Source organism: Zea mays, chromosome 2, assembly GCF_902167145.1.
Source record: "Zea mays cultivar B73 chromosome 2, Zm-B73-REFERENCE-NAM-5.0, whole genome shotgun sequence".
NCBI lineage: Eukaryota > Viridiplantae > Streptophyta > Magnoliopsida > Poales > Poaceae > Zea > Zea mays.
In genome coordinates this window covers 49558091-49571210 of record NC_050097.1, presented here as the reverse complement: position 1 = coordinate 49571210, position 13120 = coordinate 49558091, and the positions used below count along the sequence as shown (strand labels likewise).

The 13120-nt window shown below is 45.4% G+C and overlaps 2 protein-coding genes across 4 annotated transcripts; one reads left to right on the top strand and one right to left on the bottom strand.

The window, feature by feature from the left end:
- Positions 1 to 1381: 1381 nt before the first annotated feature.
- LOC109944175 (uncharacterized) lies at positions 1382 to 2308 on the bottom strand. The gene has a single exon (XM_020548852.1). The coding sequence runs from the start codon at positions 2306 to 2308 to the stop codon at positions 1382 to 1384; it is 927 nt and encodes a 308-aa protein (XP_020404441.1).
- A 959-nt stretch (positions 2309 to 3267) lies between these two features.
- LOC103644400 (transcription factor bHLH18) lies at positions 3268 to 6483 on the top strand. 3 transcript variants are annotated; one of them, XM_020548295.1, is made up of 4 exons: positions 3268 to 3451; positions 3734 to 4292; positions 4412 to 4801; positions 6184 to 6483. In XM_020548295.1, the coding sequence occupies exons 2-4, from the start codon at positions 3747 to 3749 to the stop codon at positions 6289 to 6291; spliced, it is 1044 nt and encodes a 347-aa protein (XP_020403884.1). In that variant the 5' UTR covers positions 3268 to 3451; positions 3734 to 3746; the 3' UTR covers positions 6292 to 6483. The 3 variants fall into 3 exon arrangements, with proteins under 3 accessions (XP_020403884.1, XP_020403882.1, XP_020403883.1); XM_020548293.1 differs by having other exon boundaries at positions 3681 to 4292; XM_020548294.1 differs by having other exon boundaries at positions 3270 to 3451; positions 3746 to 4292.
- The last annotated feature ends 6637 nt before the right edge of the window (positions 6484 to 13120 follow it).

Below are 13120 nucleotides of genomic sequence, written 5' to 3'. Positions count from 1 at the left end.
TTATTTTTATTATTCTATTTATGTTCATGTTGAGATCATTAATGTTAATTGGAACATAGAGCTTAACTTGAGAACCACGTGCCACCACAAGGGTTTAATGGGACGCCCTTGGCTGACTAATTAGGAAATCTAGTGGAAGACTACCTTACCCGAAAGGGGCAAGGGCAGTAGGGGAGAGGTCAGTGCGGGGAGGTCCCTGGTTGATTTTGCTGCGATGGCGGTCAGCCAGGAACCCTGTACTGGATCTTCCTATAAACTGTAGCGGGTTTTCGGAAGCTAGTGGAACTTTGTAAAGGCCTCGTAGTGTTGCCCTGCCGCGCTTCCTAGGTAGAGGTGTATGGGATTCATGACCCCTTGGCAGATGGGTAACATGACTTGTGGGTAAAGGGTACAACCTCTGCAGAGTGTAAAACTGGTATACTAGCCGAGCTCACGGTCATGAGCAGCTCAGGACTCTCTGATGATTAAATTATGGAACTTAAATTCAATTTTGTCATTTGCATATGCATGGGTTTATTATTAAATTTGTTCTATTACTTTATTTAAGGTTTGGTATTTACTTACATCTAGTAATTGCTAATAAAAGTTTGACCAACATTAAAAGCAATGCTCAGCTTTAACCATTCTCTTTGATAAGCCTTACACTCCATGAGCTCCCACCTTTGGTGAGTTCATGTCACATTATTCCCCACAACTTGTTGAGCGATGATCATGTGTGAGCTCACCCTTGCTGTCTCACACCCCCCCCACAGGAGATGATCAGGTGGTTCAGGAGGAGCCGCCTAACACTGAGGAGTTCGATCTGATCTAGGTGGCGTTTCCCAGTCGACATTGGCGCCGACGATCCTTAGTTCGTTTTATCTTTATTATGTTATTTTGTAATAAGTCTTCCGCTATGTAATAAATTCTCTGATGTTTTATGACATTTATCTCTATACACTCTGTTATTATATATGTTGTCTTCTTGGCGCATGTATGAGATGCACCTGGCTTTGTTCCTTAAAGCCGGGTGTTACACTTTCCATGTATATCTTTAACCTAGAGTTCATGTACAGTTGATTCACATGATAGTTATGCTTTCTAAGGCTGTATGTCAATGATGCTGGCCATAAGTTTTCATCAATCAACTTTCCCTTGAAAGATTTGCCCAAGTTTGAAGCAAAATGCCTCATGCATTCCCTATGCTCTACTCCAGGAAACACATATTCCATTGCAGTTTCTAAACCCTTGCAAGCGTCTGTGTGTATAGTCAATCCATGTGGAAACCCTATAACCTGCCGCAAATTCTATAGGAACCATGTCCAACTTTCTATTGACTCTGCCTCGAGGACACCATAAGCCACTGGAAAGAGCCAATTATGTGCATCAATGGCACAAGCAGCTATAACTGGCCTCTGAACCTCCCATAAAGAGCTGTTGCATCCACTGCTAGATAAGGCCTGCAACCAGCTAAGAACCCACTCCAACATGCTTTGAATGAAACGAACACCCTTCTAAAACATTCTTTGTTCAAAATCTTGCCTTTCACTATATAATCCACCGTATGATGGTCAATCTCAACAACACTACCTGGGCACGCCTTCTCTACTTCAGCTTTGAAAGTGAATAATAAGTTAAAGCTATCCTTCCATGGGCCATAAATCTTGTCAAGAGCCATTTCCTTGCCATAATACACTCTCATGTAAGACACTGAAATGTTGTACTTCTCTTTAATCTTCTTTATCAGTTCAGTTGTACCAATGCATGGGTTATCTATCACCCATTCTAATACTGCATCTGCACACCATCTACTTGTAGCTACCTTATGTGACCCTTTTCTTTCACTTGGACAAGTGTGAGGAGATGGATTCACTTTGACCTGAATAATTGTACTATTCCGCATACGGGAAGCATGTATCCTCCACTGACACCTCTCAAATGCGCAATGAACAGTCATTCTAGTTGGCTCACTCTTGTCAATTACATAATCATACTCACCTTTGATGCAATAGGTAGCAAGTGCATTCCTAAATTCGGTCATCGATGCAAATGTGCTACCTTCTTTTAAGGTTGGATTATCTCTGGCATAATGATTTCTCGGTACATCATCACCCTCTCCTTGCTCATCCACCCCCATAGCTATGTTTTCCTCCTCCTCCTCTTCATCAGCCTCTTCAAATTGTGCCCCTGTGACAATATCTCCATCATAGTCCTCAAACTCTAGCATATCCCACTTGTCAACAAACTCAGGATACTGCCTCTCATCATCATCTGGTGCAGCAACTACTTCTAATGGTTCAACCTCATCATTGAGAATAATATGATCCATCCTATTTCACAGGAAATAACGACGTTAAGAACCCATATGAGCAAAGGGTGGCAAAACCTATACAACAACTATACAGTGGAGCCGCTTGCCTCGGCACCCGAAGCGTGGGGCACAGAACACCGGGAGGCAGCCGTCGGGCAACAGAGCCACTGGAGACACGGAGCAGCAGAGGCAGAGGCAGCGGAGCCGCTGGAGGCCGACCGCGGATCCGTCAGCCCGGAGCTTAGGACGCGGAGAGCAAAGGCACGGAGGAGCAGCAGAGGCAGCAGGCCGCCGAGCCGCGTCCGCGCGCAGGCCGCCGCGCCGAGCTGCTTCCGCCCGCGCAGGCCACCGCGCCCGCAGGCAGCCGAGCCGAGCAGCTTCCGCGCGCGCAGGCTGCCGCGCCGAGCCGCTTCCGTGCGCTGCGCAGGCTGCCGCGTCCGCAGGCCGCGTCCGCGCGCGCAGGAGCGCCGCGCCCGCAGGTTGCCGCACCGAGTCGCGTCCGCGCGCGCAGGAGCGCCGCGCCGAGCTCGGATTCGGGGAGGGAGGAGAGGAATGGGGAATCGGGGTTCGGGGAATCGGCCGGATAGAGAGGAAGACGACTGAGACAAATTTGGGTCCACATGTCAGTCAACGGCAAGTGACGGAAACGGCGTGGGAGGGCATGAATGAGGAAAGGAGAGAGGCATGTGTATGGTTGAGGTCGTCCGAAAACTAAGGGTAGCAATGAGGTCTGTGCCAAAACTAATGATACAGATGTAAAGAGATGAACACTCGACAAAGAATTCTTTATCGAGTATCATTGTATGCCGAGTGTTCAGCTCTCGGTAAAGAGATGATTTGCTAAGTGTTTGTTGTTGTCGAGCGGGAAAGTAGATCTTTGCTGAGTGGCTATATTGAGCACTTAGCAACGAGCTCTTCTCTACTCTCCAATCCAGACTAAACGAACCCCTTAATTAGCTTTTGCGTGTATTAATTAAAAAGAGCCGACTGGTGAGTGGTGAAAGGCCACAAGCGAGAAACATTATATATAGAGACTAGAGGAGCATTGTGAGTGGCGGCGGCTCTAGCTAATTAGCTATAAAAGGGTACGGTGTTGTTTATTAGCACAGGCGATCAGTACCATCAAGCGAGCATTTCGCAATTCATCTGCAAGAATTTGAGGTAACCGAGCTTCTTACTAGCATAATAGCATTACAGCTGCATAATACATTTGTAGGAAGACGGCCACATGCATGTTGTATACTAGCTTCCGTTTAAAAGCATCGAAAGGGTTTTGAACTATTATTTCCTGCTGCCTTAAACCATGACCCCGGCCGCGTTGACTAAATGATCCTACAATTGTACAAAATCTACAGACGCTACCTAAATCCCAAGTTGCATTTTGTTCCAGGAAAAAATGTTCCTCGCTGTGGAAGTGTGGTGAAGAACTAATAATATCGTCAGTTTTGGCTACAGCATGGAGGAGGACTCCGGCCTGTTCATGCAGTGGGCGATGACTACGCTGCAGCACGATGATGAAGACCTGGGGGTGGACCACATCGACAACAACGGCCGCGACGAGGCTACCTTTCCCTCGCTCCGAGCACTACGCGAGGCCTCGCAAGCTGCAGAAATGATCCAGGAGCTGATCGGGGAACCTCACGCCGCAAACAGCCGCTGCTCCGGCGGCGACGGGGACACCACCGGTGGTGGCACCGCAAGCAGTATCTCAGGAACCGCGCCAAGAAACAGCAGCAGCAGCAGTGCCACAATCCAGCCCGTGGGCTGGAATTTTGGCGCCGCCCCCGCACCGCCTGGCCGCGACGGCGTGCCTGCGGTCTCTGCCACGGGCAGCCTGCTGCCAGATCTGGTGTACGGTTCGCCGCCGACGAGAAGGGCAGCCGTCTTAAAGAGCGTGGGATCCATCTATGCGCAGGACCACATCATCGCGGAGAGGAAGCGGCGGGAGAAGATCAACCAGCGCTTCATCGAGCTCTCCACCGTCATCCCCGGCCTCAAGAAGGTGCTGATCCAATCAATTTATCACTGAATCCCCTAAGATTCTTCTACCGCATCGATCTGTTGTTCTGTTCTGTTCCTGACGAAAATTCATGCACCGCGCGCGCAACGCGCTGGGATCAGATGGACAAGGGTACAATCCTTTCTGACGCGACGAGATACGTGAAGGAGCTCCAAGAAAAGCTCAAGGCGCTTGAAGACGGCGGCAGTGGCAGTAACGACCGGAGCATCGAATCCTGGGTGCTCGTCAAGAAGCCGTGCATCGTAGTGCCCGGCGAGGACGCTGGCTCCCCATCGTGGGATTCGTCGGGGGCGTCGCCGGCGACGAATCCGTTGCCGGAGATAGAAGCCCGGTTCTTAAACAAGAACGTGATGGTGAGAATCCATTGCATGGATGGCAAGGGTGTGGTCGTGAGGGTACTCGCCGAGTTGGAGGAGCTCCCCCTTAGCATCGTCCACGCCAATGTCATGTCATTCCAGGCTTGCACTTTGATCATAACCATCACGGCGAAGGCAAGTTTTTTTTCATTTTCCGTAATTATAGATTATACCAACAATAATATAATACTGTGTTTCTTGACGACATAGTGATGTTCCTTAATTTGGGGAATAGTGTTGTGATGGTCCTTAATTAATTTGGTGAGGAACAGTGTGAATGTGTGATGCATGTAAGTGGGGATATAAATGTGGTGCGGTATCAAATTATGCATATAAGCATATTGACATTATATATAAATGTGGTGCTGTGCACAATGATAACTGATAAGATGTTTCTGTTTGTCCCAATTAATGGTTAAATAGTAAATGACTGATTATGTTTAGCATTTAGGTAAATGCTGTTTATAACTCATTCATTTCACTATGTATATTACATGCATGTTATCATATCTGTGCCAACTTTGCAGCAAAAATAAAAGACAAACCATGTTTAACCTTTTTGTTTACGATGATATAAAGTCTATGTAGCCATCTCAAAATATTTGTATTTGTCTACTTCAGTTTCTCACCTAAAAACTAGATATTTTATCCCTAAATTATTAAAACCTGTGGAGGTGGTTTTGCTGACTATCGATCTGAATGTCTGAATTTCACATCGTTCATTCTACATCATGTCGATCATCTCAAACATCCAAAACGGTTGTTTTCATATTGATAATAAACAAATAATTTTTATGCAAGATAAGCTCAATTTCAATAGTTAAAAAAAGCTCTCAAACGTCCATGTTACGCATTCCCATCCAAAACATCTAAGACCTTGTTCGGTTAATCCCGTTACCCATGAATTTGATGGGATTAGAAAAAATTAAGAAGAAGTTTAACTTGTTTGGGATTTAAACCCACCCAATCCATATAGATTGAGAGCTAACCGAACAAGCCCTAAAAAATATCCATAGGTATAATGCATCCTATGATAATAAGCAACCATACAAATGTCGATCCATATGCATGTAAAAACTAGATAAGACATAATTACACAAAATTGATTCAACATGTTGGTCTTGATGCACTGATATCATATAATATTGTATCTTCGAATATTTAAGTACATAATCATGGATTAGTTTCAGTAGCTAGCTAGTTGTCGTCCAACTACTAATTAAAGAATTAAAAACAGGCTGTTCCATTATTATTGTACATGTGTTTCCAACCACGCTTCCAACATTTGTGGGATTTTTGTTTTGTTTTGATGGATGGTCATTTAATTAGGATGGTTGTAGTATTTGACTTAAGGGAAGTATTTACTTGTTCTAATCAATTATTGCTTTGTTCTTGTTTTCATTTGAGATCCTCGATAGAGTAGCGCGTGTTACCACTACTCAAGACTCTATTATTAGCTAATGACAGGATGAATGAATCAGATCAAGTATTAACTGCTCCTCTGTTTAATTTATTAGGTGGACGAAGGATTCACAGTCACGGCGGAGGAGATCGTTGGCAGACTCAAGTCTGCTGCAATACTGCTCCAGCAAAGCCGCTGCAATAGCGCTGAAGAAACTGCATGAAATAATTCATATAAATTTAAGGCAGCAAAAGCCTGAGCGAGTATTTATACAAGCGCATATATATATAAACTGATAAACATACGGTATGAAACGTCGGACAATTTATCATTATTGTATGCGTCAGTATTTTTTTCCTTTTTAATGTTCTGAATAAGGAATTTGTGGCTTTTGTGGAGATGACGGTCTCTCCTCTGTGCTGTTTGTGCGACGTGGCTTCACTTTTCACGTGTGCATGTGGCAATATAACACAATGCATGGGATCAACACCTTCCACATCGTCTGTTCTGTCAACCTATCTTGGTGCTGATGACGATGCATCCATATCCATGCATATATGGCCACACATGTTTTTGCGGTGCGACGCACATCAACGCCACCGGCGCACACGGACATAGATAGGATCCAAGCTAGGTATTGTTGTCGGGAAAAAAAGTGCTCAACAAAGATCCAAGTCATCAGGTGTAGTTGCTCCTGACGAAATGATTTAATAAAACATATTCAAGTTGTCGATACACGACAACTTTGATTAAGGGACGCCGGACAAACATGACGACACTTTATAAGTTTAACAAATGGAGTATATACATAAATACATGTCTTAATAATTTTTCAATGCTTTTGCATGTACAGGTAGTCACAAAAATTATAATATCACATTAAAATATGAGTAAAAATAGAGTGCTGGCGTCGATCTGTGCATCAATCACTGCGAGGTGTACCGGCGACGGTGCTCTCTGCGGAGGCGCGGAGGGTCCGCGGCGTGGGGGCAGACGGTCCGCAACATGGCAAGAGGAGGTTGTTCTCTGCGCTGAGCCGGATGAACATGCGTGGAGACAGGGGTTAATCCACCTGATTTGACCTAAACGCGGATTGTTTATGTCTAAGGGCGGACAGGCCGGACCGTCCAGACTTCAGGGTCGGACCGTCCGACCGTGTCCAGTGCCACAAACGTTGCCTAAGCGAAGCAAAAGCACTGGTACAGGCTAGAAACAACTCGATGTGACAACATCGGTTTTTCTAAGCATCTTGCCACATACTAGGATGCTATTGCTTCAAGAAAAGACCATTAAATGCCTTGAGTAGGTCCTCGCCTCGCTGAGTTTGCAACATGTAGTCATTACCTGCTATCACTCGTGTGATTCTGTAAGGACCTTCCTAGCTTGGTGACCATTTGTCGAACTTCCGGTCTCTGCTTCTTAGTGGCAAGATGGTATTCCATACCGGGTCTCCAACTTGAAATGACTTAGCCTTGACCTTCTTGTTTTAGTCTTTGGCAACCATGATCTTGTATTTCTCGACTCTCCTAGAGCCACTAAACTTTTGTCGGTTACTTCATCAATATTGTCCACCATCAAATTATAATAGTCCCCGATAGTTAGATCATTGCGCCTAGCAAACCTAATAACATTTAGGCTTATCTCCACAAGCAAGACAACCTCCTGTCCATAAATAAGCTCAAAAGGAGAGACTTTAGTAGCACGATATTTAGATATTCTATGAGCCTACAAAGCCTCAGACAAAACCTTATGGCAATGCTTAGTACGATCAGATATCTTCTTCTTTATAAGGCTAATCAATGCCATGTTACTAGACTCGGACTGTCTATTGGCATGACCATAATATGGAGAAGAATTGAGCATTTTGATCTTATATAATTCATCAAAGTTATGTACCTCCTTCGACCTAAAAGAAGTCCCCTAGTCTGTAGTCAAAGTTTGGGGAATGTCTAAACTATAAATGATATGCTCAATTATAAACTCAATTACCTCCTTATGTGTCATGTTCTTTAGAGCAACAACTTTGGTATATTTGGTGAAGTAGTTTGTGGCCACCAACATAAATCGATGCCCTTTGATGATGAAGGACGAATTTCTCCTACAAAGTCCAAACCCCATGGTTTGATAATAGGATGTAGTTCAGTTGCGATGAATAACTGTAGATCGCCAAACTTCTGACATACTTGACATCCTTTGTAGTATTTAAAGCAATCGGCTATCCTGTCGGGCCAATAGAAGCCGGATCTTCTCAATAGTCACTTCATCTTTGGAGACGACTAATGAGTACCACAAATCCCTTTATGCACTTCGACCATAGCTAATATAACATCATCAGGGCTCAAGCATTTAAGCAGGACATCACCAGTCATTTGGCGGCAAAGTTCATTATCAATTAGGGTATACTTAAAAGTTGTACGTCGAACATTCCTGTCTTCCCTACCACTGGGATTACGTAGGTAATTAATTATAGACGTCCTCCAATAGATTACACCGGTTGTATTGTTAGCTGAATTAATCAAGGAGACGTTGCTGGACGGTCTGGACTCCTTGCCTGGACAGTCCAAGCCCACTATGGACGGTCCGGCTATGTAGCTCGGATGGCCCGCGACCTAGGAACTTAGCTTAGCATCGATTATCGGACTTTCAGAGTTATGAAATCTCTCTCGTTTTATCCGATAACCTGATGCATCTTGTGCCAAGTCTTTAGCTCTGCAATTCTCAGCTCTGGATATATGTCGAATATCAAATTCATCGAAAGAGCGGATTATGTCCCAACATTTTTCAAGATAACTATTTAAAGTACCATCTAAACACCGATATTCTTCTAAAATATGTTGGACAACTAGCTGAGAATCACCGAATACTTTCACATGCTTCACTCCCATATAATCTAAAAGTTCTAAACTAAATAAGACAACTTCGTATTTGGCTTGATTGTTAGTGCAATGAGTTTTCAATCGTCTTGAGAACTCAAAAGAAGCATCAATTGGTGAAATAAGCATGATATCAATCCCTTGCACTTCATTACAAATCGATCCATCAAAATATGACGTGCTTAGTTCATGAGCGTCATTAATCTAATGTTCTATAATAAAATCATCTACGACCTGGCCTTTCGTGGATTTCAGTGATTCATAAGCCAAGTCATATTCTACAAATGCATAAGCCCATTTACCAATCCTACCACTCATGATTGGGTTTGCAACATGTATCTAATCACATCAGTTTGATAAGAAATAGTGCAAGGACTAGATAATAGATAACATCTAAGTTTGGTGCATGCATAAAACAAGCATAAGCATAATTTTTCAATAAAGGTGTACCTTGTTTCAACATCCAACAGTCTTTAGCTTAAGTAGGTTACCACATATTACTTTCATTTGGTCTCCTGAGTTAGAACAACTCCAATGACTTTATTTTCGGCTGCAATGTATAACCTGAATGATATTCCAACTTGTGGTGATCTCATTACTGGATCCAAATACAAATAGTTTTTAATAAGATCAAAATCATCTTGTTGTTCTGCCCCAAGTAAAATTGGCATGATTTTTAAGCCGAAGAATATGAGTGAAAGCATCAACCTTCCCAGGTAGGTTGGAAATGAATCTTCGTCAATAATTTACCTTGCCGAGAAACTTCTGCATTTCAAGCTTGCAAGTTGGAGCTCCCACACATTCCGAATGGACTTAATTTGGTGGGGAACTATCTCTATGCCATCCTCATGAATAATGAAATCTAAGAACTTGCTAGCCAACACCCCAAAAGCACATTTACGTGGGTTCATTTTTTAAATCATACCGACGCATCTTATCAAAGGCTTTGCACAATTCAGCCGTAACGCCCTGAATTTGGGAGTAGAATTTTTTCTTCTTTTTACTCACCAAAATCAGGCGTTACTCTCTTTTCTCTTTTGTTCCGCTCCTTCTTCCCAATTTCAAAGCAGTATAGCGACTGGTGTCTGTATCATGTGTAAACAAAAACCTAAGTTATCATGGGTGTTGCATCATGCCGAATCATATTTCTTTTGTCTGATGTCGTGTTTAATCGCGCATTCGTCTTGTCTCGTTGCGTATTTCGTTTCGCGTTTGGCTTCCGATCTGTGGTTGTGTGTGCCGCGGGATTTTGACCCGCGGTGCAGCCCAGCCCAGGCTGGCCTGGCCTAGCTCGGTCCAGCCTTGGCCCGCGCGCCCCTAACGCCCTACCCCTCCCCATGTGCGCGTGCCCCCTCCCTTCTCTCCCTTTCTCTCATTCAATTTTCCCGCGCAGCAACGTCCTCTCCTCCATCTCTCTCTCCCCCATTGTGCCCTAGGTTTTGGAGACGATGATCGCCAGATTTAGACCCCGAGGTGAGCTCCCCTCCCCTCTCCCTCTCTCTCTTCCCCTCCCCCTCCCCTTCCTTCTTCCCCCGCGCGCCCCTGGCGGCTCCCCGGCGGCGCCCCTCACGGCCTCCCCGGTGGCACCCCCCGCCCCCCCCCCCCCCCCGCGCGCCCCCTAGCGGCCTCCCCCGGCGGTGCCCCGGTCCGGCCCCACGCCCCCCCCGCGCCCCCTGCTCCCCCGCCCCTGTGTGCCCCTGCGCGGCTCCCCGGCGGCGCCCCCTGCCCGACCCCTCACGCGTGCCCCTGCGCGGTCCCGTGTGCTCCCGCTCGGGCCCAGCGGCGGCCCCCTGCCCGGCCCCTCCCCGGTGGCGCCCGCCCTGTCCCTGGCACGGCTGCGCGCCCCCGGCGTGACTCGCGCGGCCGGCGCGGTCTCACGCGCCCCGGCACGCGCAACGTGATCCCGCGCGCGTAGCCCCACGCGCGCGGTGATTGATTTTGGTTTTAATTAATTTTAAACGTTGTTCAATTAACGTGCTGCGTCTCGCGCTTCGTCACACGGCTAATTAATTTGATTTCAGATTTTATTAATGTGTTGCGTCGCGCGCTTCGTCGCACGACGATCCATTTTAATTTCAGATTATTTAATGTGCGGCGTCACGCGTCCAGTCGCGCGACGCTTCGTTTTAAATTCAGTTTGTATGACGTATGCCATCGCGCGCTTCGTCGCGCGACGTTTGACGTTATTTTTATAATTAGTTCAAGTGTCTCGTGGCGCGCCCCGTCGCGCGACGAGTCGTTTTGTTCTTAATCCAGTCTAAGTGTTGTGTCGCGCGCTTCGCCGCGCGACAATCCTTTTAAATTTAATTTGTTCTGTTCATAATGATTAAACATGGAACATGACTTTACCCTATGCATAACGCTATGACCAAATTAATACTATTTTGTTTAGACGAGTACTCTAATTTATAATCGAGTAACGTGATCGCTCTTCGACCGTAACCTCGACCGTTATTCCCTCTTTCTCGCTTAGGCGTTGGTGTGAGCCCTGCGTCGAGCGTCTGTTTATTTATTACATTCTATTGTATGGTGTACTGTTCTTTTGTATTAAATTTGTGGAATGTATGTTTGAACTCATATAGATAACGGTCAGTTGGTGGAGTCCGAAGGAGTTGCAGGTGAAGACCCTGAGCAGCAGTTGGTTGGTGAAGGCAAGTGTGCCTTGACCCATCTATGTCCTACTCATTCTTATAATTCACTCCCCGTATTTACACAGTTTATACCTAAAGATTGACTAGCTTTTGTTTATCTTGTCCTTGTTTACCTATTTTGGTTGGGTTATTTTGGTTTAGCCATATGCTAGTGCTTCATATTAATCAATGAACATGATGCGATTATCTATGCTACGCAATTTTCCCTTTTGATTATGAAGATATACTTGCGGCATTTAAGGGGACTCGAGCTGTTTCTTGAGTGTCTCTTCGTAAGGACTAGTTCGTTGGATGACCGCCCGGGAAAACAGTGCAACCATGAGGGTGGAATGGGACGCCCTTAGCTGAATAATTAGAGAAACTGAGGTGTAGTTCGCTTTGCCGTCGTGCCGTCAATGGGGCTCGGTGTATGCGGCTCGCTCTGCCAAGGGTGGTTTGCCTCTTAGGGAGGAGTGCGGTACATTTAGGAAACCTAACGGGCGGCTACAGCCTTAGGGAATCTTTGTAAAGGCTACGTAGTGAAACTCTGCCTGTTCACCTTGGTAGTGTTTAAGGGATTGATCGACCCGAGGCAAGAGGGAATCACGGCTTGTGGGTAAAGTGCGCAACCTCGGCAGAGTGTTATGGAACTGATATATCAGTCATGCTCGCGGTTATGAGCGGCCAAGGGAGCTCCATCGATTAGATATACTTTGATCAGAGATGTTTGGTTCACAGGTGGTGATGAGGATGATGGTTATGATTATGCTTATGGTAATGGTAAGTGGTATTCTTTCCGTTTGGAAAGGGTACTTTGGGTTAACAACTTGGTTTAATGCTAAAACCTGGCTCTCTATTAGTAATAATAACCTGACTAACTAAAAGCAACTGCTTGACTTAACCCCACATAAAGCTAGTCCACTATAGCCAAACGGGACGTATTGCTGAGTATGTTGATGTGTACTCACCCTTGCTTTACACACCAAACCCCCCCAGGCTGTCCATGTTGCAACCACTGCTCAGGAGAAGATGAAGTCATGGAGGAAGACTTCCAGGAGTTCCAAGAGTACGATGAGTTCTAGGCATGGGTTAGTGGCAAACCCCCAGTCGGCTGCCTGTGTAGGCCGTGTGTATCTATGTTTCTTTTCCGCACTTTGATAATTGTTAAAGACTATGTGGATGTCTCGGACATCATGATGTAATTGACTATTACCTTCTTTTATACTTTTATTTGAGCACTATGTGATGATGTCCAATTATGTAACTGTTGTGTACGTGAATTGCTGATCCTAGCACGTACATGGTTCGCATTCGGTTTGCCTTATAAAACCGGGTGTGACATAGGTGGTATCAAAGTCGTGCTGACTGTAGGACCGCTAACCTAGAGTAGAATGGTCGCTCTAAGGATTATAGACCCCTATTATCACCTTGACTTTGGTATCCCTTCAAAAGTTGGTCATATCCACTAAACCTATGTTCTACTATATATTATACCTTGCTGAAAAATTGTTTTATTCTAATTCCTAATTTTTTATGGTTTACTTGCTGG

Excerpts from the sequence above, each read along its gene's own strand:
- LOC109944175 (XM_020548852.1), bottom strand. The coding sequence starts at position 2,308 with ATGGATCATATTATTCTCAATGATGAGGTTGAACCATTAGAAGTAGTT.
- LOC103644400 (XM_020548295.1), top strand. The coding sequence starts at position 3,747 with ATGGAGGAGGACTCCGGCCTGTTCATGCAGTGGGCGATGACTACGCTG. Across the intron at positions 4,293-4,411 it reads TCATCCCCGGCCTCAAGAAG|ATGGACAAGGGTACAATCCT; the intron begins GTGCTGATCCAA and ends CGCTGGGATCAG. Across the intron at positions 4,802-6,183 it reads TCATAACCATCACGGCGAAG|GTGGACGAAGGATTCACAGT; the intron begins GCAAGTTTTTTT and ends TTAATTTATTAG.